The sequence below is a fragment of the Melanaphis sacchari genome, unplaced genomic scaffold (assembly GCF_002803265.2).
Source record: "Melanaphis sacchari strain LSU unplaced genomic scaffold, SCAv2.0 Contig1_pilon_pilon, whole genome shotgun sequence".
NCBI classification, from domain to species: domain Eukaryota; kingdom Metazoa; phylum Arthropoda; class Insecta; order Hemiptera; family Aphididae; genus Melanaphis; species Melanaphis sacchari.
The window spans coordinates 2677931-2705598 of record NW_020270976.1 but is presented as its reverse complement, the minus strand read 5'-3'; the positions used below and the strand labels follow the sequence as shown (position 1 = coordinate 2705598).

Below are 27668 nucleotides of genomic sequence, written 5' to 3'. Positions count from 1 at the left end.
ATATTAACGCAAAGATTACAAAAAAAAAAAAAACGTTAATATGGTGTTTTAGATTTGGCGATTTTAGTGTTCATTGCCCGACACTGTCACGCGCGAGTGCACCACGCCAACACTGATAATTTGTTAATATTGGCCAAATCAAATAGTCACGAGTAGGCATTTACACGTTACACGAAATAGTAAGTTGTGACAAAACAGAGACTACCGAAGAGAGAAAGTGCTAAAAAGAGTGCGTCAAACAGAATACATCATAAGAATAATATAATAGGTATGTACCAATTAAATTATTAAAATCGAGATTTTAAATGAGGAATTGAGAAATATCGACTCCAAAACATAATTTCGTATTAATTAAATAATAGAATAACTCATCCAATCGAGAAAAATTATTAAATTATAAATTCAAATATTAATAAGGATAATAAATTTTTATTTATGTATTTATGTACAGTAATTATAAGTTAACTTTGATTTTAAAGTTTAAGATAATCAGCTATAATGCAATAGTGTTAATGGTTGGACTGAATGGACTAACAATAATCCCTTTAAAAGCCTAGATTTTCAGATATCTCTTGGTCATCTAATCATCCTACTTTAGTCAACAGCTGTAAGTAATTAGTATTGTGATCAACGATCATTGACCTGGTATTATTTATTTTTTTTCGGTTCATTTTGTTCTAATTTATTTCTTGATTTTTTTTTAACCACGTCAACTGAGTAACTTAAATCACAGAATATAAAATACCTAATTATATTAATTATAGTAAAAATATACCTCCATGTATATGTATAATTGTTGATCTATTCACTATAGTTAACTATCAATAAATTATGATAGCAATATAGCACGCAAAACATTTCTTCTGAGGTTATTTAATCGATTCTAAGTTTTAATAATCGACTTTATTTGGAAATATTTTGATTTTAAACTGTGTTATAAAATAATCAACTATATTTTTATTGAATCCTGACATTTATAAAACAATTTTTAATTGGACTACTATAGTTAATATCCATAGGTAACAACGATTATTAAAATTATAATATATAGACTATTCATTCCATAACTACAACTTATATTTCCGTTTCTAATTAATGGGGTGCGTTAAAAAAATTCTGAAAGTATAAAATAGCGTGTGAATTAATACGTTTTTCACATTATGTTAATTTTATAGTCAAGTTTTTCCACCTCACCGCTATTAGTTAAATAAAATACTTACGGTGAGAGGTGTTTTGAGGTATTTGTGACGTCATGTTGCTTTAGTGTGCTTATACAAGATTTAGATATAACTTACGCTATATGTTTTAGTTTTTTATGACACAATAGCACGTAATAACAAATATAATATGAGTCTAAAAATGTGTGTTATTAATTTATTATGTAATATGTCTTATTTTTTTATTTTATTTTTGTTTCTCGGTCAATTTATGTGTATACATATTACCAATTAATTTTTAAAAATGTTGTAAGTGTAATGATTTTTAGATTCTTAATGGAACGATGAATTCGTTGATTTCATAATGCTGATTTTGTTAATTTGTTAATTTTGTTGCTTTTTTGTGTATAAACATTTTTTGAGGTAGTAAAAATGATTCAATTTTCAAAAATGAGAGGTAGTATCTGGTATAAAATTAAATCTAGTTTGCACTTTAAAAAGATGTCAAAATCAAAAATCCTCGGTACTTTTTCTTTACAACCAGGACTAAATTGATTTTGTGTTTTGTTATAATGTGAAAATAAGTAGATGGTTTAATGTTTATATTATCATTTTCTATTTACAATTTATATTCATAATGAAATCATAAAATCTCAAAAATATATAAAGGCAATTATACTAAATAGATATTTTAAGTTTAAATTTTGATGAAATTACTTATTAAAAGGATAAATAACGATGTCATTTTATTATAATTTAAAAACATTATTCGTGAAAATGTAAAAACATTTACGTATACGTATATTATTATACGCAATGACAATTTTAATTTATTTTTAAATATTATCTATTTATATTATGATTCTAATTTTACTGTTTTACGATATTTATTAAAAGATTATATAAGTTGATAAATATAGTACAAATATTTATTATATAATATCATTATAATAATTAAATACCAATTATAATAAATTACATACAGTAATCTATGTATTTATAAAAAAAATATATGTAAATATAAAAATAGAAATCTTTTTCGTACATGTTTTTTAAATTACTCATTAAATTATCTTGATTTATTTATTTTTTTTAATGAAAGAGTACATAATAGAATAGGTTTTAAGCCTATTTCTGATTTTATGAGTCAACGAAAAAATTAAGTTATTAATTTTATAAATAATCAGCAAGTACGCATTTAAGGATATTTATTTATTTTTTATCCGTGTTACCAGTTATTAGTTATTAATAGAAATTAGTATTTTAGTGAATAATTGATATACTATATATCAGTACACATTTTTTTGGTTTACGCTATTGAAATTTTATGAGATTTTGGCTTTTAGTCTAAAATGCTGTTGTTAAATGGACAAAAAATAAAAAAAAGCAACGCTGGGTTATTGCTAGAACTAAATAAAAGTAATATAAATTACCTTAATAATTGCTTTATCAAAAATACATAACACACTTAGTGATATAGGCAGACAGGCTATTCAATATCGTTTTTGGTATAGAATGATATATTATTGTTTTAAAATTTAACACATTCATAATAATGATCCGCTCGACACCTAATGTACAGCAGAGCGGTATTCACTACTTGCTTATTTTTATTTTTATAGAATACTAAACATATTTTTTCGTATTTTAAATTTTATTTATAGAATAATATTTTATAATAGCTTTATAAGAATTTATAAGATGTCATAATATAAGTAAATGAAAGGATAGCTAAAATATATATCTAACTAAGCTAAAGTTTAATTCTCGTGATTAAATTTTAACTAAGTTATGATATTTACACCTAAGATGTATGAACTTATTTAGTATGCGAGTGCCGAGTATTAACTATTTAATTTAAATACTTATAAATAAACATAAGTATCTATTTATAACTAACGTACAAATAATGCATATTTAAACATCAATTTTTTTAATTAATTAAAATACAAAAGAAATTTAATATTTTGAATATTTTGAATATATTTATAAAGTAATCGAATATGTATTATTTATTAAATACATTTGGGTAAATAATACGAATTCTAAGTACTTACATTTGAAAAATATTTTTAACAATTACTGATTATAACAAGTAAATATACCTATAGCACATTAGCACCATAGTCGTTTATAGGTGTTCAAGGAAATCATGTACCTATCTAATAGCTAATAGTATACTAGTATAGGTAGGTACTGTACATAATTTATAGTTAAAATAATATCATGCTTGTCTATTAGTCTAAGATTACCATTTGTTTTTTATAAATAGTAACCTAAATTTTATAATCTATTATAATCTAAAACGGAATAATGTACTAAAAAAATAATTAAGTACCTATATAAGTATAAAATATTGAATATTAAAAACGAATGGATTTTCAATAACTATTATAACACTTAAAGTTTAGATTAACGAAGTAAACACTATTTTATCCTAGCAAAAATTGTACGAGCTGTCATCATTAGCTACCTGAATCATAATTATCCTTATTTAGGTAAACCAAAAATAAAAAAATTAATATTAAAAAAATCAATAACAAGTCACAACTTAATATAAATATAAAAAAATGTAATACGAAATATATAACTTCGTGACTATGCGTATATACAGAGTGTATCACCAAGCAAGCTTACTCTGAATTTATACAATTTAAGGAATGTTGTGTGATATATTTTTTTTTTACAAATAAGTAACAATTATTAGGTTCTTAAATTTTTGAGATGAGGTTTTTTTTTAAAATATTGATGTATCTAAATCAATATTCGAACGATTAGTTTTAAAAAAAATAATTGAGTACCCATAAATCATAATACACATAATATAGATAGTTTGTGATTTTAAATTATAATTTTTATTTATTATATTTATTCAAAAGAACAATGTATGACAAAAATTTGTATAATAGTACTGAATGGTGGACGGACCCTTTATAAATACTCTGCATGTCTACATTACACATTATTATTATCGTGTGAACGCCGAACAGCTAACTACACCATGATACTGTATTTTTTAATCTTTATGATTAATTCATTCATTTGATTTTTAATTATTTTGGTCAACTCGTCGCCACACAATTGCTGTTAATTATTATTCGCGTACAGTTAGTCATTAGCACGGTATATTATAGTATTGTTACAATTTATTGTTATTTACAACGTACGATCGTAATATACGGCACGACAAAACCGAAACCATATTTATAGAAATAACTCGAGTCTACAGCAACGACCACGACATAATAATAATAATAATATGTATTTCTGCACATAATATCTGCGCGACTACACAACAGTGTGCAATATTTGATATATAGGTCAACAGGCATAAGATATGTATATGGATATAACGACTTGCGACTATGCGAGGCTATAATGATTTCTCCGGCAACCGCACATTCCCCACTGACACACTGCGCGCAGTCCCTGACAAATTATATCACAAAAGTCTTGATTGACTTGAACGTTGTGTATGATATTATCAGACGACCATCACTCGGGCGAGCGTAACCCGTCAAAACGGTCATAACTCCCTCAAAAGTCGTGCGCACCCTATGTTAGTGAATGGTGAGTTCGATCGTGTGTTGTTATAATATAGAAGTACTATAGTGTATTAAATGTAGGTACCGTACTTTAGCTCCACCGTTTAGGCTATACTGGTTCACACCGTTCACGGTAAATTTAATGACTTTTTTACTGTAATAATAATAATAATAACAACAATATTATTTAAAATTAAAAAGTGAAAGTAACACGGACGTCTTATCATCTACATAGATTATTTATCTTAAGAACTATAAGACTTATACCATTATAATAATAGGTATACCTAATATTGTATTATTGTATTGTAATTAAATAGGTAAGAAAACAAATAAATATGTATAGTTTTTTTCACATAAACACATAATATGTATATATATATATATAAATGCACACTGACATATTTACGGAAAATTTAAAAAGCAAATATAATATAGCGATACAATTTTAATAAGGTCGATAAAGTTGTACTTTTGTTGTGCTGAGTCCAATTTCTTTTCGATAACACTTGGCTGTTGGTCAATAGATTACGTCCGAACTGTATAATAATTGTTTTTATCTTAATACAAAACGTATACCTACTCATAATTGTTCTAATCAGTATTTTGCCATAATTTATACGTTAAGTGTTTTGATATTTCATTACATGCAAAATTAAAAAACAGCTTTGATGTCCGTATTGTTTTACTTAATTATTTAAAAGCAAATTGAGTTCGTATTTTTAAATAAAAATTTAAATATGTCACTGCAAAGACTTAGTAAATTTGTTAGATGTTCGGAAAACTACAATATATGCCGTTATGTCAAGTCACAATTAGAATTTTCCCCATTTTTGAGGTTGACTGTGAAATCAAAGAACTTTTCCACCGTCCAAAATATGTCGTCGAATCAGAAGGTATTAAATTTAGACAATATGAATCCCAATGTAAGGATTATGGAATATGCTGTCCGGGGACCGTTATTGATAAGGGCTACAGAAATTGAAAATGAATTGAAGAAGGTATGTATATTTATTTTTATTAATAATTATGTATTTTTTTTATTTTCTTCTTATTATTCAATTTTAGGGTGTTGAAAAACCTTTTAAAGAAGTGCTTAAAGCAAATATTGGTGACTGTCATGCAATGGGACAAAAGCCAATAACATTCATACGTCAGGTACTGTTATATTCTTTCCTTATTTAATGGCAGATTTAACATAAATTTCTATTGAGTTTTGAAGAGATTTTATTATTTAAGTAAGCTACTGGTACCATTTTACACTAGAAAATAAAATTAACATAAATATATTTTATTAAACTTATATTAGTTAAGTGATATTTAAATCTTAAATTTATTAGATATTCTTTATTTTTTTAGTTTATAAAATAAAGATGTACAATATGTTTATTTTATGTAAAAACATTTTAAAATGTATAAGTTTTAATTTATTCAAAAATATTTTATTTATGATTGGAAATCCAACAATCTAATTTAAATCTTTATTAACTATAAATACTTTTTTCAAAACTAAGAAATTTTTTTAATAGCTTTGGCATCATAACTTTCAGACAAAAGTAATAAATGATTATAATAAGAGTTGAGTTTGATATTTAAAAATAATACATTCACAATCATCAAATACTTCTTTGGCATATAAACGTTTCTTGGAGTAAAGTAAATGTAGTGGAATAGTAAAATGCTCAAGACTCAAAACATTACTGTAATCTTTAAAGCTCTTATAATCTTGTACACACATATAATATACATTAAATAATAAAACAAATATTTTAATTTTTTTAATTTTGTAATTTTGTTAAGGTTTTAGCTTTGGTATCTCAACCAGAACTGTTGGATGATGATCGATATCCTGAGGATGTTAAAGAACGTGCGAGAACTATATTAGATGGATGTCGTGGTGGTAGTGTTGGTAATTATAATTCAGATTATTTAGTTAATTATTTTAGATTTAGAAATTAAATATTATAATTTTTATTATAATCATATTTTATAAATTATTAATAACATAATGTTTATAATCTTAGTAGTTAATAATAAGAGTATGAAACACATGCTTTACTATATCAATTTTTTAGTGTATTGAGATTGTACTAAGTTTTATTTGTACTAATTAAGCTAATGTATAAGTCCTTGAGCTGTCAAATTGAATAAGTGTATACCATCTAAGATTATTTTATATTACCAGTTATTATTATTGAGCTACAAAACATTTATTCATAAAATTATTATAAATTGGTATATAAAGGCATTGTACAGATGTAATACTTTGAACTTCCAAGGTTATAATACAATCATTGAATTTTTTTGTTTTTACTGAAGGTTTTTAATTTCAACCAACTCATATTTTTATTTTATATATTGAAGAAAAATTTTTTTTCTAAAAACTATTTATGCTTAATGAATTAATAGTTTCTTATTTATAACCACTTCAATTTTATTTTATTGTAAATTTGCAAGGAATGTTAAGAATACTCTAAACAATTTTTATACATTTTTCATTCCTCACTATCAAAGTTCATTAATAAGTTAAAATGGATTTTCTATGATAGACATATAAATAATAAAAACCCAACTTTATTTTTATGATATGTTAATTTATCAATTATTGTTATGTTATTCATCATTTATACAATGTCGTTTTTACTCTAGGGTCTTATACTGATTCTCCAGGAATAGAAATAATAAGAAAACATGTTGCCCAATATATTGAACGTAGAGATGGTATTCCATGTGATTATTTAAATGTTCTTCTGTGTGCTGGTGCATCAGATGGAATAAAAGTTAGTATTTGATTTAAATATGTAGTATACATTTATAATTTAAATAAATAAAAGGCTTATATTTTTATTCTTATTTAAATTTTAAGTTTATTATTTTCAATATCATGTAATGAATAATAATAGAAAAAGTATGTGTAAATGTTAAGTAATTTTGAAATTAAAATAAAATTCAATATGTTTGTACTTAAATTAAAACTAAAAACTCAACAATATATTTCAATTTTCAATTTAAAAGAGTTTGATAAGTATGAAGAATTATTAAAAGTATTTTAAAATAAATAAACTAACTCTATATAAATATTTGAAATTGTAATATTTCACTTTATAAGTATAATATATTGTCATTTATTTGTTGTCAACTTAAAAACAATATTACAATATCATTTAATTAATTTTATTTTTAAGTAACTTCATTATTACTTATTAGTAAAATATTTATATGAATTTAATTTAAAGTAATTAATTATTAATGTATTAAACTATTTAATGTTTTAGTCTATTTTACGATTATTGGTTGCTGATGTTGATGGAAAAAAACCTGGTGTTTTAATTCCTATTCCACAATACCCATTATATTCTGCTACATTAGCAGAGTTTAATGTAAAACAGGTTAGTGTAATAACTTGATTATTATGGTAATTATTTAAAAGATGCTGCAGGTGTCCTTAGTCAAATAAATTACTAGCATTTTTTTCATAGTTAGAATGATACAAAAGTTGAACTGGATATTAGAAAGTTCTTTGACAACAAAGAATACAAAAAAGTTGTATAATTTATATGTATATTTTTTAATTGTTTTATTTATTTATATTAGATATACATATATATTATTTGTATATTTTTTTTATAATAATATTTCTTTTTAAAAATTTTTTTTCAAAGAACTTTCAAATTTGTTAAAACAAAAAAGGTTCAACTCTAAAAATATTATATTAACTTGTATATCTCAAGATTTAATATTATTTTCTATAAATACTATAAAACTATTAATATTATTATAAACTGTAAAAATAGGATCATAGTATAAATAGATTTATAATTAAAATAAAACACAAATGTTATTGGATATCGTAAAATTCATAATATAATATAGACAACAATTTTAATTTCTCATGAATTATGAAATTGTAAATTTTGAAATTTTGACAAATTTTTTAAAATCTAAAATTTAAAAAGCTTATTAAAAAATATTGTGACCATATATTTTTGATAGTTTTTAATTAGGATATTAATCACTTATTAGGAACTTTGATTTCAAATTTCAATTATTTTTACTTATTCATCAATTTGAAAATTAATTGATTATACTTAAACGGTTTTAATAGATTCTTCTGTTATGTATCTTTTAATAATAATAATAATTTCATTATTATTTTTATAAAAGATTTAATTGGTGATAAGTATTTTTTAATCATTATTAAGTTAATTTGGGTTGTTTTTATTAGGTTGGATACTTTTTAGATGAAAATAAAAATTGGGGTTTGGATGTGAATGAATTAGAACGATCAATAAATGAAGCACGAAAACATTGTAACCCTAGAGCTATTGTGGTTATTAATCCTGGCAATCCAACTGGTTTGTTATTACTTATTAATTATTTATTTTAGACTGTATTAAACTCTAAGCTTATTTATATTTATTGATAATATTTAAATTCAAATAATGTTGCAAATTCAGCAGGTGGGTACATTTACTTTGAATAATTATCATTGTAATTTTTTTAATCTATGTAGTGGCACAATAATAGTAATTTAGTGAGTTTTTTGTCTTTTAGAATGCTTAGATAAATAGATGGGAATATGAAATGTTACTGATGCAAAATACTAAAGAGTTAAATAGCACTTAAATTTGTATACTCTCTTAAAGAGTTAAAAAAATAATTGTTATGTTTTTGTTTAAATTATTCTAAATCCTTTAGACTTGAAATAAAAATAATTTTATGCTAACACTGTTTAATTTGTTTAGCAATATTTTATATTCAAAACATTGTAATCATAAATTTCATAATACACTTAAATTGTTTAGGTCAAGTATTGACCAGAGAAAATGTGGTGGATGTTATTAAATTTGCATACAAAGAAAAATTGTTCTTGCTTGCTGATGAGGTAATATATATATGTTATATTTACATTTAATTACTATTATTTTAATTTGTTTAATGTTCTTTTTTTTAATATCTAGGTATATCAAGATAATGTGTATGCTGAAGGAAGTAAATTTCATTCATTCAAAAAAGTATTGACTGAATTAGGATCTCCTTACAGTGAAATGGAATTGGCATCATTTATGTCTTGTTCTAAAGGTAATTGAAGACTATAGAAATGAAAATTAGTAATATTGTAAAATAAACAAATTATTTTAGGTTATATGGGAGAATGTGGTTTAAGAGGTGGTTATACAGAAGTGATTAATTTGGATCCTGAAGTTAAAGCAATGTTACTGAAATCTGTGTCTGCTATGTTATGTCCTACAGTTCTTGGCCAAGTAATAGATTATTGAAAGATATTTAGGAAGATTATTATTTTATTTTATTTTCTATTGTTTAATTAGACTGTGATGGACTGTGTTGTAAATCCTCCACAACCAGGTGAACCATCATATGAGAGTTTTCAAAAAGAAAAAAATAGTGTACTAAAATCATTAGCAGAAAGAGCTAAATTGGTGGCCGATACATTTAACAGTATTCCTGGGATGTCTTGCAATCCAGTTCAAGGTGCAATGTATGCTTTTCCACAAGTATGTTTACTTAATTTTTAATGTTTATTTAATGAGTTTAAGTATGTATTTTAACTTTAAATACAAATATTATTTTCATTTATAGTTTAAGTTACCAGAAAGAGCAATTAAAGAAGCAAAAAATCAAGGAATTGAACCTAATGCATTCTATGCGTTTCAACTTTTGGAAAATACTGGTATTTGTATTGTACCCGGATCTGGATTTGGACAAGTTGAAGGAACTTATCATTTTAGGTAAATATAGTTGCTTGTTTTTGTTTAGATTAATAAAAATAAAATAATTTAAAATATAATTAATATATTATGGACCACAGTTTAAAGACAATATGTTTAATGCTTAATATATATATTTTAAATAAAACTAAAAAGTAGTTGGTATTTTTATTTTATCAAACAAGAATCTATTGAAAATCATATATTTTACTTAATTAATATTACTGTCTTCATTAAATGTCTAATATAAAAAACATGAAATTTGTAGGTCTCACAGTAGTTAATAATTGATTAATGAGATCATTTTATTACTTCACAATTACAAAAAAAGTCTAACACAAGCAAAGCTTTTAAATATAACATAACAATTGGTTTAAATACATATTTTAACTATAATGAGTAATGATTAAATGATTAGTAATATTAATTTTAAAATTTACTAAGAACTTCTAAATTTTTTAAAACCTCTAAATATATTAATATTATACATATTTTTTTTTCAGAACTACTATCTTACCTCAGCCAGATAAATTGAAAGCAATGTTGGACAGTTTTAAAAGTTTTCATTTAAAGTTTTTAGAACAATGGGAATAATATTCAATAAAAGAAAAGTATAGCAATAAATAAATAATTTAAGTAGAAATAAAATACCGATTACTTTTCAACTTAATAATTGATAGAAAATGTAAGTAGTCTATCTAAAATGTATGATAAACTTACAGTATTTGTATAACTTTCCTTATTTTCTTTTAGTCAGTGATAATTGTGTATTGCAGTTTACTATAAGTATATAATATTTTCATTTACTAGTTAGTATCGTTCCTACATAATTTAAACAAAACAATTGCTATTAATTTTTAATTTGTTGCTATTAACATTTAAAGAAAATGAATATTGTATTTTAAATTTAAATTATTTTTATGTTTTTCATTAACATATTTTACCATTTACCAAGACTGTTCAAAATTTAAAAAAGTTCCCGGTTTTTTTTTTTAAATACTATAATTTTAGTTTTAAAGATAACTAAACCAAATATTAATCTTGATGTGAAAATGTATCCTTGTACTTATAAACGTTTCCATGTTAGATTTAATTTTACATAAACTTGTTTAAGCATAATTAGCAATTTCTACAAACTATAAATTAGTTATGCTAGTTTATAATTATTTCTGTTAATAATTTATTTTTTAAAACTTGATAACTTGTTATTGATTTCTATAAATCTAATCTAGTTTTGTCAACTATATTTTTTAGTTATAAAATTCTGATACCAAAATCTATTATTAAATCCATCCTTGTGCTACTTAATTATTTGTTTCCCTAAACTGTACCATTTTTATTTGTACATCTGATTTATTTCTAAAAACAATTAAATTAAAAAAATAAATATGTTAATGCATATATTATTCTTTAATTGTAATTAATTTTAATTATTGTATGTTTTAATATATAGTATCATTTTTAAACATAATATTGGGTATGCATAATATTCAGTTGAATGTCTTTAAAAACTAATTTATATTAAATCTTATAATTTAATTAGATATTATTTAATTATCATTATTATTATTATTATTTTTGTGTTATAACTACTACCATTGAGTATATTATGAATTAACTTTTTTTATTATACTCAATGATACTACCTACTTATTTATGTTTGAATAAAGTTGTTAATATAAAATAATGTTTTACTTCTATTTTATTTTAATTTATACTATTGCTAAAGTTTGGGAAATTATTATTCTGTATAGTTATTTGATTAAAACATTATTCAGATTTTTTTAAGCTGGTTATTCACATAAAAAAATGATACAAAAAATATTTGGAAACAATTATTTTTTTTAAATTATTTGAATAGTTATAAAAATATATTCGTATAATGCCTTACTTTAACTATAATATAATCAGTATTTATGAACTATGTGTTGTGATTATACGTGTAGTAAATTATATAGGTACCTGTGTTTTATCTATGAAGAGGTTAAAGCCCGTGTAATAAAAATACCCGTTTTATATAATATTATATGAAAAAACGAATGCAACTTACTAATTTTTAAGTATAACTAATAACTGTTTATCACATCTTTAAAAAATAAAAAAATTGGTAGGTTAACAGCTATACAATTTTTATGATTATTTAATAAACAATGAATAATTATTGTAACACAAATAACATTATATTCTTATAAATATTTATGTTTATTGTATATTTGAATTCTGAATAAGTATACGATATACTTGATTATGCACGGGTATTAAAATACACGGGCTTTAACATATTTTTCACCTGTGGACCCGGGCTCAATATACCCGTGTATTCTAATACCCGTTCACAACCATGACCCATATTATGCACACTGATGGTTTACGATGTACTCAGAAAAAATTAGTTAATTGCTTAGACTTAAACTAGAGTGTGTTTTGTACTAGTGCTTAGTCATTTGTTATTGTATAATGTAATATCTGTTAACATTTTACGTAGTTATGTAAAAAATTAATAACCATTGATTTTACTGTGAGAATTTTTATGTTTTATGACCTTAAGCAGAGACATACAATGGGAAAATAAATGAAACTTGTTAAAAAATTTTTTTGATCCATAATATTTTTTCTAACTAATTTCTGACCTGTCTTAAAGGATAAAATCATTTGGAATTATTTATTTTACTATTTACAGAACAAGAAACGATAAGAAAAAGATTTCTATAATTTAATTAATAAGCATTTTTATATTATAATACAAAATTATTATTTATTGTATCTCCAAATGAAGATAAATTACATTGATTCAAATTGTTAATTAATTGAACTATAATTTGATCAATGTCAAGAATAAACTATTAGATTTTGTTAGCATCTTCTATAAGTCCGCATAAGTCGTATATTGATATTTTCATTTTTAAGAATTTTTTTAAGCCCCAATTTTTTAACACCACAAAATTATAAACGATGCTAATATGATAAATTATTATTTATATATATATTAACTGTCTTGTTAAGAGAAGGGTAAAAATACTGTAGGCACTGCCTGCAATTTGCACCATCAGCCTATGGTTTACCTGTTATTATTTATTAGATTTAACTAGAATATCAATAATCATTACTATAAATTTAAAATACAACTCAACTTTAGTTATGATTAGACTGGAGAGTGTGATCTATTACTAATGTTGAATATTTTTGAGTCTTATGAGGCCATATTTATATATTTTAAACTTTTGTTAACATATTATTTTTTAATGATACATAACATTAAGATTTATAATTTAAAATAATTAGGCAATATTATATTCTTATACAAAAATGAGTGCATCAATATTAAAAGCAAACACATAGATTTTTTTAAAATTTTTTATACTTATTACTTCTAGTTGCAAAAAACAATTATTAAACATATATTTTTTTAAAATAAACATGCAATTCATCTGACAAGTGTTATACAATTCTCTAATGTAATGCAATAAATAATAAATACTAGTATGACTTAGACAGAAAAATATAAATGCAATAAATTCTATTGTTATGTTTATTTATTTTGTTCTTATTTATATAAGCCACATATAAACAAGCATACATAGGTAGAATAAATATTTTAAAATATATTTGTTACTATGTATTTATCAAAATATTTTTAATAATAAAATTATAATAAATAATGTAAAAAAGTATAATTTAATAAAATAACAAATAATTAGTAACAGTATAAGTAATTATTGAAATCAAATAGCATTATGTACATATAATTGTAGTTCCATTGAGGTTAAATTTTTAGACCTTGGAGTAATTTATCTAAACTCTAAAATGAAAAAAGAAAACATGTTATTATGTTTTAAATTATAACAAAGATATATGTATATAAATAAATATGTATATTAATACAAATAAAATGAAATGATTTATATTTCAGAGGCAAAAATAATATGTGTTACTTACATTGAGTTCCCATAATATTATCTTGCCATCCAAACCACTACTAGTGAATTTTGTAACAACATTATTTGATTCAGTATGAACACGTAAACATGTTAATGTATTTTGATGTTTAGTATCAAGTTCATAATCACTGTTGATGCGTGCTTGTCGATCTAAACTTTGAAATTTTTTCATTGCACTAGAAAACACATTTTAAGAATATTATTTTTTATATTATAAACCTAAAAAAAATTTAATATGTATTCTTTAAATTTCTTGTTTATAGTTACCTTAAGCCCGCAGCTTCTTTTTTCTGAGAACTGTCAATTTTAGAAACAAATTGCACTTTGTTATTGGAGTCAATGCAATACAACATTGGACAACATCCATGACCCTATTGAAAATAACATATTAATTTACACTATAATTTTTAAAGTTACAACCATAGGAACTTAATACCTAAAATTTTAAATATTGATCAAAATAATCCAAATTAAATTAATTTGATTATTATTATTTTTAATTTTTTAATTTATCACAAAAGAGTACATTAATTATAATAATTATGAACTCACTGCAGCAACTAATGCTCGATCAGAAACCCAAATACAGCTTATGAAAGGTAACTCATTTGTTTTTAATTTATTAACAATTATGCTTCCTTTAGATACATCGGCGACAGTAATAGATGAATCATGAGCAACCCAACATAATCGGTTACCAGTCTTATTGAACGCTAGTCCATGAATCCATCCACCTAAAAATATAATTAATTATGTAAAAAGAAAAACAGCAATTATTATAGTATTGATGAGTTATAAGAATTAACATATTAAGTATAACTTGGAAGAAATAATATGAAGTAAATATATTTAAGCCAATTGTTTTAGAATAATTTTTCAATACAATTATTTTGTATAATTTCTAAAATATCTTAAAAATATTATATTCAAAAAAATATTTATAGTAAATAGGTAACTATATTTGAGTGAAATGAATAAATTTACCTCCTCTAGAAGAATTGGTAAATTCTGCAACTAAATTGGGTACAGAAGTATCATCAGTATCCCATTCAGTTTTTACTTTTTGACATTGATCAACTTCTTTCATATGAACATTAAACAGTCTTACTCTAAAATCGGCAGTACCAGTAGCTAATACCATGTTGTTTGGATGCCAATCTAATGCTGTTACTGTAGATCGAATTGGTTTTTTTATATGTTTTGACACCCACCAATCATTTTCAACTTCAAAATAGCACACAGATATTAATTGAGCTCCTGAACCAACTGCGAATTTTTTCTCTAGAAATACATTTAAAAAACATTGGTTAATGTAATATTTATAATATATAAGAATATATATTTAAAAATCCCGAATAAAAAAAAGAAGTAACAAATTTGTAATGTTCAATTATTTTAATATCATTTTCAAAAATAAAATTTAGAATTAATAATTTTTAAAAGTATGTAGTAAAATAAATTTATTTTGTAAAATTATTCTAAAAGTAAGATAAACTATTCTAAACTAAGATAAAAATTAAGAATAAATTATTAATACTGATATTTCACGTATAGATTTAATATTATTATAGAATTCTCATTTGGTGACCATTTAACACAAGTCGCAGCTCTACTAATTCTTAATAACACAAGTGTTGGTTTCCATTTGCCCTTGTCATCAATTGTCCATACATATGCATTACGATCCTATTAAGTGAAAATAGCAATATAATCGTAAATAAATAATATAAAGGTTTATTTAATAGAAAACTTACAGCTGAGCAAGTAACAATTCGATTAGTGTTAGGTGCCCAATCAATTCCAGTAACTAGAAGTCCATGCTGATCTAGATTGTCTAACAATGTCCAGTCACTCAAATTTGGTTCATATTTGTATATTTGCACTTCATTACTATTTGGAATTACTGCTATCTCTATATCATATAAATATTCAATCAAAAATTCAATAACGTTTTCAAAAATATTTCAGACTATAATTTGGTTGATTAATTCAAACTTACGAGTTCTATTTGCATTCCATGAATGTGAAGTAACTGGATTATCTCCTAAGTTATATTCCATTTTACTAAGTTGAATTAATTAAAACTAATTGCTTAGATATGTTTAATAAATTAAATATTTTTTTTTGAATAATACTAAATAACAAACAGTTAACACGATGACGATCTTATCTAACTTGCCGACCCTTAAACCCTAAACTCCTAACTTCTACTAATTAAATACCAAGTCACCACTAACGAGTCACCAAGTGTCCAAGTAGTGACCAACTCAGACCAAGTCGGTAAGTCTTAAAATTCCAAAAACGGGCTGACGGGCGGCGACTCATAGACAGCTCAACAGTGTAGCACTCCGTATAAAATGATTAACAGTATGACACTATGCACAATATTTGTTGTACCACTATTCGATTATACCATTAAGTATTATTTTATGATTTAGGTATTTGATTATTATTTTAGACAAACCTGAAAAACGGCAAATAACTACTGAAAATTTCAGTCTGAAATACCTTTGCAGAGACTTTTTGGAAATTTTTTGGATTTTACAACGTATGAACTATTTAATTTATATTAAATTATCAAATAAATACATAATATATAACATTTATAATTGGTGGTTGGAGCGAGTGTCTTATAAGTCCTTTATCCACCTCTGGAACGACTGGAACTGCGCCTATTTGGAAGTATTGCTTATTATACGATTTAAAGAAAATTGTTTTTCTTATTAAGTCCATTGCCCGAGTTCATATTATGTTAGTGCTTCATTCAACTAACAAGTAGTAAGTTGTTTGTAGTACTTAACTAGTTTATTTTTTTGAATAGACGATCATAGAATAAATTAGGTTTGTAGCATACAGGGCGTAGGTAATAAATAATAATCAATTTTATTCCGTGATTAATAGGTACATTATAATATGTAAGTATAGAATATACATTTATGATTCATCTCATCAATCGTTGATATCATTAAACGAGGGACGTGGATTATAAACTTAACGTGTGAATCGTGTGATATTTACGTGTATTATTCTTTAGTATTTAGGACTTAGCTATTATTTATTATTGTACAGGCACTTATTAATGTAGTTTGTAGGTAACTATACTGTTTTTTTTTTTCCATTTAGAATTATTATTAATGAATGCGACGATTTATTATTGAATTAAAATTTAAAATATTCATTATGGATCACCGTGATATCTACTCGATGACAAGGTACGCCGATGCCAACTTTAAAGCAAAGTAGATTCATCAGCTTTGTTGATAGTTTAAATTCAAAATGTCAACACTAACATTATATATCGTAATTTAAGTTATAAGTAGGTAGCCGCCTAACGATTAACATAGTTTTACTGGTTATGTCAGTATGTCACCTATTTGTTACGGGAGACAGTTTATGCCTCGCGTGGTCGATGTGGCCTTTAATTGAGAAATCAAAAAAAAAAAAAACAATGAATTATATGAAAATGATGAAATTCCATGTGTCAGCACGAATAACTAAGGGGTAATATGTAGACAATGTTAACAAAATTTAATTATAATTTTTTATAATTAATAATCAATTTATTTAAACAAATTTACTTTGAAACGACTATTTCGTGGAACAAAATGTACTAAATGTTTCAAGTAGAACAACTTCACCAGCTTAAGAGGACGTCGTACCCGCATATGTTGTCTCCGTCTTACAAATGCGTAACATGGCAAATAGTACTCTCAGAAGATCACGTTTAGCTCCTTCAGCTTGAAAATTAGAATGAATTGGCCTCTTTTGAAATTTAAAAGTGAGATTATTATCTAGGGCATCTCATAGGCTTTTTATTATATTTTAATTTTAAAGCGAGTTATGTGTGTTTTAAGACGTGCAAGCAATTTACAATTTTAAAATACTCATAACTTGCTTTAAAATTAAAATATAATAAAAAGCCTATGAGATGCCCTAGATAATAATCTCACTTTTAAATTTCAAAAGAGGTCAATTCATTCTAATTTTCAAGCTGAAGGAGCTAAACGTGATCTTCTAAGAGTACTATTTGCCATGTTACGCATTTGTAAGACGGAGATAACATATGCGGGTACGACGTCCTCTTAATTTCTACTTCATTTAATTACTCAAACACTTATGAATACAATTTAATTATTAACGTTCCGGATGATAATTTAATTCTTTAAATTAGTCAAAATGTTTAATTAATAATCAATTCAATATTTGTAGCACTTTTCTAAAAACAAATGGAACAACAATTGTATGGAGTTGTTTGACTAATTCCGTTGGTATCATCACTATTCACTGTAACAATATCTTATATTATCAATACCCATTTTTATAGGAATTAAACACAAAATAATAATATTATGTTTAATTCGTAGACCTCATATCAGAGATTTTAAACTTTGTTCATATTTATACAATTGTTATGTTCTGTGCTTATACCAATAAACCAGTGTTTCTTAAGCTGTGGGTCGCGACCCCCTGGGGGTCGCAAGAAGTTTTTTTAATTATACAGATTGTAAGAAATGTATGTTTTTATAAATTGTATAGAACTATAGAGTATAGACTATAGAACTATAATAGAAGTATAAAGTAACATAAGAATTATTACAATCATTATTATTATAAAGTACGAGTAGTAAATAAGTAATAAAACAATTTGTTTTTTGAAATTACTTTTTTGATTCTGTAAATGTAAAACTATGGTGGTCGCGATAGATTTTTGGAAAAAATTTTGGGTCGCGGTCCTAAAAAGATTGAGAACCACTGCAATAGACGATGTCATTCAGGGTGGATGCGGGTGGGTGGTGCGATCTTTCCTAGCCGTGATAGTACGCGGTGTGTGTGGGTGTCTATTGAATATTGATAAGGTGATCGGTTACAATGGTTGTACCACAGATTAATCTGTGGTTGTACACTTGTACCATAGAGCAATAATCTTAGGTCGTGTATTTAAATTCTAAGCTAATAATACAACCCCATAGTTCTTGTGCGCATGTGCAGTGTACTACCTTCACAGCGACCTCACGCGTGGACGCGCGAACTACTAACATGTATCGAGTATCGACTGTACACTGTACCGTCTATAATATAATATACTATATACTTATATAGTATAAGGCCTATGATTATATAATGCAATATATTAATATATTAATATACTATATTTTATGTCAATAACCTATGCCACTCAAGTATTTAACACGATTAAATCAATTAATAAATATAATATTTACGGAACGATGAATTAGTTGTAAAAAATAAAGAAATAGAATTGTAACTAAATATTATATTTTATATATAAATAAAATAATATTATGTGTTCAATTGTGGTATTATATACGGACATGGAATGATAATATGGTTTACGGTACCGATTTTTATATTTTTATCAAACTACGTGCCATGTTGAGCTTTGTGTATATGTTATCAGTCGTGTATACATTTTAACTTTTCGCTGGTGGATTTGTAATGTTTTTCTCTATGGACTTATCGAACTTTTTTTAGTCTAGTCAAACGTTATTAGCACACTGCTGTATGGCAACTTATAAACATAAATTTATCACAAAACGTTAAGTCTAATAAAAAATTACTGTATTTTGTATTTTTGTCCGTAAAACGCAATATAATTTAGGTTAGCGGGAGTCCGTGATAATTGTGCCGTTGTAATATAGGTTTTTCCGTACTTACTAACATAATTATTCTTTATTTTTTAAAGTAAAAATAAATATCAAAATTATGAATAATATTGCGACGCAGAGAATCAAAAGGGAATTTAAAGAAGTCATTAAGAGCGAAGAGGTAATTTCATAATTTACAATTATTTTTGACAAATGTATCATAAGTTTTTTCAAGCATTGTTTTATTATTTTAGAAAACAGTTATATTTAGATCCAACATGTTTGGTTTTATTGTGTATAACGATGTTGTGAAATTATTCTTTCGTAACAATGAATTTATTTTGAAGTATAAATTATTTTATTAATCATTATTTTGCATTTATCATCATTATATTTAATTTGTGTTTTATTTAATTATTATTTAATTTTTTCGTGATATATTTGTTTTGTTATTTATTTATCTAATTAAAAAAAAAAAACATGTTATCTAGTATAATCTGAATTGTATTAGAAAACCTAATTGTTCATAATATTTAAGAATATATTTATATATTTGATTTGAATCGATTTTTCTAAGATTTATTATAAATATGAATGTATTAAATTTTTTTATTTAGCTTGCTAAATGTTCAATCAAAGTTGACTTAATTGGTGATAGCTATACAGAATTAAAAGGTGAAATTGCTGGCCCACCTGATACACCATATGAAGGTGGTACATTCTTTTTAGAAATTAAGGTGCCAGAAACATATCCTTTTAATCCACCTAAAGTAAGTAGACTTGTATTAATTTATCATATAGTTATTAAAATAAAAATAAATAATTATAGGTTCGATTCATGACTAAAATATGGCATCCAAATATTTCATCTGTCACTGGAGCTATCTGTTTAGACATTTTAAAAGATCAATGGTAAGTGTAGATATTTTAGAACTTATTTAAGTAATTTAATTTGCATATGCTTACTATAACCATATTAGTTAAATTAATAACTTTAAATTAGATTTACTTGTTTTTAAAATTTTAAAATTGAATTTTATTTATCAGTCATGTATAGAAATTTTGTTTACTTCTGTAAACTAGTGCAATAAGTTATTAATTTTAATGTAATTTAATAGGGCTGCAGCCATGACTTTGCGTACTGTACTGTTGTCTTTACAAGCACTTATGGCTGCTGCTGAACCAGATGACCCACAAGATGCTGTTGTTGCTAAACAATATAAAGAGTATCCAGAAATATTTGCTAAAACAGCTAGCCACTGGACTAATGTTTATGCGGGAGGTACATAATTTATAGTTTACGTAAATAGCACATATTTTAGTGATAATGATTTAATAAAATTAATTAAAATTTTATTTTGTAGAAGTATATTTCAGTAACCTTAAGAATATATTAATGTATACTAAGTATCATGTATTTTTATTTGTTTTAATAATATGTATATTTTTAACTGCAATTGGTGTTTCAGGTCCAAATATAAATACAGATTTTGACACAAAAATTCAGCGTCTTATAGATATGGGAATAGAACGTGATCAAGCACGTGGAGCATTGTCTACTTACAATTGGGATTTGGAACGAGCTACAGAACAACTGTTTAGTTAGAATGGACTAATTGTTTTGGATTATGATTAAAATTATAAATTTATCATTAAATCAATGTAAAATATTGAACATTATAATGAGTTTTTCTAAACACTGTGTTATTTAAAATTTTATTTACCACAATTTTGATTGCATAAGTAATATTACTAGTATATTTTTCATTTACTTTTTTTATTTATTTTTAGCTAAGATATATTTCCTTTCAATTCATTGTTTCATTTTTGTTGTATATTCTGTGTGTTTATATATTCTACATATATATATAATATATGTATTGGTATTATCACATTTAAAGTCACAAATAATATTAATTATTAATGATTTTTTAAAAATGTATGTATGGTATAATACGTCTCATATTCATTTGAGTAGTCAGTTAAAATCTAGAAAAAAAAAAACTAGTTTTATAAATTGTGTTTTATTTTATTAATTTATTCATCTGTTGAAAGGATATTTATATAACATATCTGATTTGTAACCTGATAATTTCATACTACAAAATCAATGCTGGAGTGTCTTAAGGAAGCGATTTATTACTTATCTTCTATAGTTTTTATATATTTTTATTTTTTAGATCATCAAGTTTCGGGTCCTGGTCATCATCTTTTGGAGCAATAAAAATATTTAGATTTTCAACTTTTATGTAGTACAATTTCAGTACTTTTCGAGGAAAACAGATCAAAATCTAAGAAGTAGTTATTAATTTTGATTAAAAACTAGTTATTAGCTTTCATTGTTTAAAGCATGTCCGTTAAAATTAAGATATTAAGTGTTATCCTAAAAAGTTTAAACTGATTGACCCTTAAGCCTTAGAACCTTTAGTCTGAGACAAAGATGCACAACGTGACTATACGTCCTGCTTTTGAATTTCATATCCCGTTATCCCCAAAGAACTAAAAAATGGCGGTCTGTGGCATTTTATTCCAATATCAAAAATGAACGTATTTATTCATCACAACTAAAAACCTTATGTTAGTAAGTAAACGTTTACGTATACTGTACATTGATTTATATATATATTTTATAGTGTAAACACTAAACGGTAAACCCCTATAAGCCATAGTCCTTGGATAAGTAAAAATAAAATAAATATAAGTACCCAATTGAAGTCAAAAATTATTATGGTTTTCTTAATAATATATATTTATTATTTACAAGTGTCCGTCATGAGAAATAAAATGTAGTCATGTTATGTTATGTGTACATATCTGTTATCCGTAATCAAAGACAAAGTTGAAAATGGATAAAAATGATAAGAAAAGTAGATAATAAGATAATGTTATGGTAAGTACGTCTTGATAAGCTATTACAAAATAGTTTTTGTTTACAACTTAACAACAAATACCAATTGGAAATTAGTTGAATTACTCGTGTACCTACATTAAAGTCTATGTATCATTGCTTAGGATTGTACTATTTGATATAGGGTAAAATTTTTATTTAATGCTCATTCAACTTTTGTTTAATTCAGTCTTCAATGTTATAGACAAAATGGAAAAGTTTTTTGCTTACCAAAAGGATAATAGAGTACCATGTAAATATGGGAGAAAATGTTTCCAAAAAAATAAAGAGCATACAGATAAATATAAACATCCACCTACTAAAGTAAGATATCATATAAATTTATTTATTTTTCATTAAGTATTTATTTATTGAGTTCTATGTTTGTAGAATGATATTGAAGTGGACAATAAAAAAATAACTAGAAAAAGAGACTCAAAAGGAAGAGTAAAATCACCTAACAAAACTAATGGTGAATCATCAAATAGCGATAATAGGAATAATCCAAATGAAGAGAGTCACAACAGTGATGGTATGTACTATGTGTGTTCTTTAAATTGTACATCATACTTTAAAAATAATAATAACTGCTTATACCTTTCTTTTAAAGTAATATATGATTCCAAAAATATTGTTATATTTAGATTTTTAAGTTTAGAAATATATATTATATGTATTATGATATATAATATTTAATCCTGTGTTAATTAGTTTACCAAGTTTTTAATGTTTATGAAAAAATAAAAATCCAGTAGTAAAATTTAAAATTTTCTATTGGTAACACAGTTTTTATCAATTTCTTAAAAGTTCACTTTCTTTTATTCAAATTTATTTTAAAATATCAAATTAATTTTATTTTCAAAAAGTATTTTTATATTTTTTATTTTTTATAGAAGTAAATGACATGGAAGTACCCGAACGTCCTGAACAAACAATAAGCACTTCCAACAGTGAACCTAATAGTATTACTTCTACAAATAACCAACAAAACTCAACTGAATATGCGGTGCCATTAATGAGACAACATTCTCAACAGCAACAATTGTTATTAGTAAATAAAAAAAAATACTCAGATTAATTTAATATTAATATATATATATATATATTTTATAGTATTAATAATTTTTTTTTTTAAATTATTCTTTAAATTAATTTATGAAATATGGTTGTTGAATATTTTTAGACCAATAGTACATTAGAAGATTGCAGTGTTGACGATGGTATTGTTCCGTCTACACCAACATTATTCACACCTCGACGTTTAGATGGAGAAACTGTTAGTTCACCTCATGTACCATCTAGCAATCAAGTACAAAGATTTACATTTGTCGGTGAATCTCAGCCATCTCAAATTTCAGGTAATTTATCAAATATAATCATACAATAATACAATTAAACATAAAATTCAGTTTTTGTATTAGATGAATAAATGATTTTTATTAAATCAATTGAAATATTATTTTGTACATATCTAGACTTAAATGATAGAGAACAGCCAGACCCGCCTGTACAAAATGTAACTGATTCTGACTATTTGAAAACAAAAATTTCCGAATTATTTCTTGTAGAAGAAATGCCAAAAGAGTTCTATGATCTTTGGTCTTTTTGTAAAAGACTATGTTCTACTCATCCAGAAGGTTTTATATTATTATTTACTTTAACTTTATTTATCTAATTAAATTTAACAAATTAAAATGGTTACAATGTTATATAAATTTAGATGCATTGTTATCGGTTGGATTGAAATTGGTTGGACCTTATGATGTATTAGCAGGAAAAATGAATGGGTTTAATGCTAATGATGTTGAAAAGACAGTTTTACATTGGCGTTATTATTATGATCCTCCAGAATTTCAAGTATGTGTGTTTTTACTAAAACGTTACTTGATTTAAGAACATTTTTTTTATCATTTAAAATATACTCTTAGAGTATAGTATAGTCTTTTATTTCCTTAATTATTTAAATCTTGCTTTATTGTTTTTTTAGACGATTTTAGTTAGTACTGGTTCAGAATTTCATATTGGTTATTATAGGGATGAACCATCAGCATCACCTGTTTATGTGGTTTCTAATGATTCAAGTAAAAATTGTGTTATTCAAAAATTAGGGAAGAGTTTATTTCAGGCTTTGAGGTAAATTTCAATTAAATGCAATATATATTTGTTCTATAACAATTTTTTCATTTTTTTTTTTTCAGTAAGCATCTTCAAAGAATGGATAGTAAAGTAGCAAATTCACTTAAAAAAAAATTACTTGCTTATGAAAAACGAAAAGTTACTGAAATATTAGAAGGTCGAAAATGTGATCCAGTAACAAAAACATTTCATAAAGCTGGAATCGTAGTTCCATATGATTGTAAAACTGATATAGGTTATAGGCCCTTATCAGAATCTGAATGTATGTTGCTAAAAATTATAAAATTTTGTTTACTTTGCATTTTGATTAATTTACGATACTATTTATTTAGATAATCTACAAAAAATTCTAAAATCTTATCATGAAGCAAGTGAAAGTAAAAAAATGGAAGTAATGGATAAATTACAACCAATTATAAATTATGCCAATATAGCAAGTGATGAGTGTGACTTTGGTACGGGGTTTGAATTAGGCATTGATTTTTTTTGTGATGGAAATCCTGATCTTCATCGTATTTGTAAACAACTCTTGGTAACTGCTTATAACTTACTCAGACGACCTCAATTTGCAACTATTATTAAGGTAATTATAACTAATTTTACAGTTGAATATTCAAAGGTTATTATAATTATTATTAGAGTTTGGGTGTTTATGTACTTAAAATATTTGAATTTGACTTATGCATATTGCATATATACCTTAAAAATGACAAAATACATTGCACTTAATAATAGTATCTACATAAGTGACTTATATAGATACTAAAATAATAAAATTGTATATTGAAATATATATAATATATCTGACACATATTTATACAAAATATTAATTTTAAATTAACATAATAATTACATTAGCATTTTATTTTATTAATATAAATATTATGTATATCATTTGGATTTTATTTTAAAGTTAAACAATATTAAAATATACTTACTGTGCGTTTATATTTTAAAAATCCAAATATATGGAAAATATAAATTATATCATTACTTAGTTTATTATGAATCAAATCTATATCTAGGTTAGCATTAAATTAAATGAATGGAAAAAAACAAGCTATTTCGTAAGTACCTGAGGGCTGAGCTTTAGTTATTACACTCAAAATCTTAGATGTAGCAGTATAATATTTATTATGACTTATGAATACATGCTTTTAAAATTTATTTTCTTATAGTAAATATTTTTAAACTTTTGTTTGGGCTTATATTTTAATGTGGGATTTCAATCTTACATTTTTAAAACTGGCTGTAATGGTACATACAAAATAATGATAAATGGAGGGTATGTGTTTAACACTCAAAGTTTGTAAAATTAGCATCCTATAATTATGTTATTATGACTAATTATAATTTTTCATTAATGAATAAATATATAAAACTATTATTATATTAATTATTTTATATATGATTATTAGATTGGTTAGATGGGAAAGTTGCTCGCTGTTAAATATAATATTGCCATGAGGCTAATTGAGAACTCCAGCAACATCAATATTTTCATTAAAGATATGCCCCTGGTCATGTTTAATATAATAAGCTTAAAATTTAAATAAGTAAATTCATAAAAAATTAAAATTAAATAATAAATTATATAGTTTTAAATTTTAATTATTGAACTAGTAAATTTTTATATTAACCTTATTTACATTATAAAACATTAATTGATATTTTAAAATTAAATTTGTTATTTTATTTTACATAGTTATACATTTCACTATGTTTTATTATGTCAAGAATTATAAAAATATAAGTAACAGAAGAATCGTTTCCTTTAATGACCACTCAAGTAAAACAAACCTCTAAAAATTTAAAATGTTTACAAGAGAGTATTATCGATGTTAGGAATCTTTGATTTAAATAACATTTATTTTAAACCTATAGTTAAATCTATTTATTTACTAATACTTCTAATAGTGAATATGTTTTGTTTCAGGCTCATCTCAATAATAGAAGAAAAGGTCCAAACATGAGTATATTATAAATGTATTAATACCTATTATAAATCCTATTTTACATTCAAATTTGTATTCTAAGTTTATACTTAATATTTATTTTTAATTTATATGATTTCTTTAATTTTAGTATATTACAAATTATATGATAAGTTATTTAATTTTTTTTTTCGTTTTAGTTTTATTAAAAATTAAATTTTGTGAATAATATTCATTTTATACATATTATTTAAAATTATAATTTTTAATAATTACTATTTAACATGTTTTAACTATCTTATTTTTCCATATTTATTTCAAAGTATTTTGGTATTAAAGGTGAAAATGACAAGTCCAATTTACACTATTCTTTTTTTAATCTTTCCAAGTCCCTGTAAGAATCAACAGAATGTTATTTATGTCAGATACCAATTATAAAACTAGTGTAATGACGAGTTGAAACAAACGTCTAACAATTTAAGTTTTCTATATTTTTTTGATAATAAGCTTTTGAGAAAATTTATATTGATTTTTATAAACATTAAAATTACAATTTCAAATGTTTATAAATAGTTCAACAAAAGTTAAAATATTTTAAAATTATACTGTGTGTAAAAAATGTTAAAAATAAAAATTTGGTGAAAATTCAAGTATTAAGATTAGGTATTTACGTTTTTCATTTTTTGAATTGAACCAAAAGAAAAAAATCAATTTTTTGTTGATCACTAGTTTTACA

At 24.1% G+C, this 27668-nt stretch overlaps 4 protein-coding genes across 9 annotated transcripts; 3 read left to right on the top strand and 1 right to left on the bottom strand.

Annotated features, from left to right (window-relative positions):
- Positions 1–27: 27 nt before the first annotated feature.
- Positions 28–11223, top strand: LOC112593133 (alanine aminotransferase 2-like). Of its 4 annotated transcripts, none has more exons than XM_025337435.1 (13): positions 28–268; positions 5541–5703; positions 5771–5860; positions 6503–6611; positions 7352–7482; positions 7978–8091; positions 8928–9057; positions 9508–9587; positions 9664–9784; positions 9845–9966; positions 10033–10218; positions 10304–10452; positions 10935–11222. In XM_025337435.1, the coding sequence occupies exons 2-13, from the start codon at positions 5581–5583 to the stop codon at positions 11023–11025; spliced, it is 1446 nt and encodes a 481-aa protein (XP_025193220.1). In that variant the 5' UTR covers positions 28–268; positions 5541–5580; the 3' UTR covers positions 11026–11222. The 4 variants fall into 4 exon arrangements, with proteins under 4 accessions (XP_025193220.1, XP_025193221.1, XP_025193222.1 ...); XM_025337436.1 differs by lacking the exon at positions 28–268 and adding an exon at positions 4157–4727; XM_025337437.1 differs by lacking the exon at positions 28–268 and adding an exon at positions 4906–5022.
- Positions 11224–14110: 2887 nt separating this feature from the next.
- Positions 14111–16682, bottom strand: LOC112593183 (actin-related protein 2/3 complex subunit 1A). 2 transcript variants are annotated; one of them, XM_025337519.1, is made up of 8 exons: positions 16369–16682; positions 16124–16281; positions 15943–16055; positions 15354–15646; positions 14922–15103; positions 14637–14740; positions 14368–14545; positions 14111–14230 (listed from the first exon to the last, which is right to left on the bottom strand). In XM_025337519.1, exons 1-8 carry the CDS (start codon positions 16427–16429, stop codon positions 14195–14197), a joined length of 1125 nt encoding a protein of 374 aa, XP_025193304.1. In that variant the 5' UTR covers positions 16430–16682; the 3' UTR covers positions 14111–14194. The 2 variants fall into 2 exon arrangements, with proteins under 2 accessions (XP_025193304.1, XP_025193305.1); XM_025337520.1 differs by having other exon boundaries at positions 15354–15651; positions 15948–16055.
- A 3042-nt stretch (positions 16683–19724) lies between these two features.
- LOC112593195 (ubiquitin-conjugating enzyme E2-22 kDa) lies at positions 19725–21674 on the top strand. The gene is made up of 5 exons (XM_025337537.1): positions 19725–20156; positions 20593–20745; positions 20805–20887; positions 21094–21257; positions 21445–21674. Exons 1-5 carry the CDS (start codon positions 20094–20096, stop codon positions 21579–21581), a joined length of 600 nt encoding a protein of 199 aa, XP_025193322.1. The 5' UTR covers positions 19725–20093; the 3' UTR covers positions 21582–21674.
- A 1186-nt stretch (positions 21675–22860) lies between these two features.
- LOC112593157 (histone PARylation factor 1) lies at positions 22861–27030 on the top strand. 2 transcript variants are annotated; one of them, XM_025337487.1, is made up of 11 exons: positions 22861–23008; positions 23068–23186; positions 23253–23394; positions 23756–23913; positions 24046–24220; positions 24338–24499; positions 24583–24719; positions 24850–24995; positions 25061–25260; positions 25331–25581; positions 26935–27030. In XM_025337487.1, exons 2-11 carry the CDS (start codon positions 23073–23075, stop codon positions 26980–26982), a joined length of 1533 nt encoding a protein of 510 aa, XP_025193272.1. In that variant the 5' UTR covers positions 22861–23008; positions 23068–23072; the 3' UTR covers positions 26983–27030. The 2 variants fall into 2 exon arrangements, with proteins under 2 accessions (XP_025193272.1, XP_025193271.1); XM_025337486.1 differs by lacking the exon at positions 22861–23008 and having other exon boundaries at positions 23015–23186.
- The last annotated feature ends 638 nt before the right edge of the window (positions 27031–27668 follow it).

Coding starts and splice junctions, on each gene's coding strand:
- LOC112593183 (XM_025337519.1), bottom strand. CDS start 16,429: ATGGAATATAACTTAGGAGATAATCCAGTTACTTCACATTCATGGAAT. Junction 16,056..16,123: donor GAATTGTTACTTGCTCAGCT/GTAAGTTTTCTA, acceptor TTCACTTAATAG/GATCGTAATGCATATGTATG. Junction 14,231..14,367: donor TAATATTATGGGAACTCAAT/GTAAGTAACACA, acceptor TTTTCATTTTAG/AGTTTAGATAAATTACTCCA.
- LOC112593157 (XM_025337486.1), top strand. CDS start 23,025: ATGCTCATTCAACTTTTGTTTAATTCAGTCTTCAATGTTATAGACAAA. Junction 23,914..24,045: donor AACAGCAACAATTGTTATTA/GTAAATAAAAAA, acceptor GAATATTTTTAG/ACCAATAGTACATTAGAAGA. Junction 25,261..25,330: donor GCCCTTATCAGAATCTGAAT/GTATGTTGCTAA, acceptor CTATTTATTTAG/ATAATCTACAAAAAATTCTA.
- LOC112593133 (XM_025337434.1), top strand. CDS start 5,443: ATGTCACTGCAAAGACTTAGTAAATTTGTTAGATGTTCGGAAAACTAC. Junction 5,704..5,770: donor TTGAAAATGAATTGAAGAAG/GTATGTATATTT, acceptor ATTCAATTTTAG/GGTGTTGAAAAACCTTTTAA. Junction 7,483..7,977: donor GTGCATCAGATGGAATAAAA/GTTAGTATTTGA, acceptor TTAATGTTTTAG/TCTATTTTACGATTATTGGT.
- LOC112593195 (XM_025337537.1), top strand. CDS start 20,094: ATGAATAATATTGCGACGCAGAGAATCAAAAGGGAATTTAAAGAAGTC. Junction 20,746..20,804: donor ATCCTTTTAATCCACCTAAA/GTAAGTAGACTT, acceptor AAATAATTATAG/GTTCGATTCATGACTAAAAT. Junction 21,258..21,444: donor GACTAATGTTTATGCGGGAG/GTACATAATTTA, acceptor TTGGTGTTTCAG/GTCCAAATATAAATACAGAT.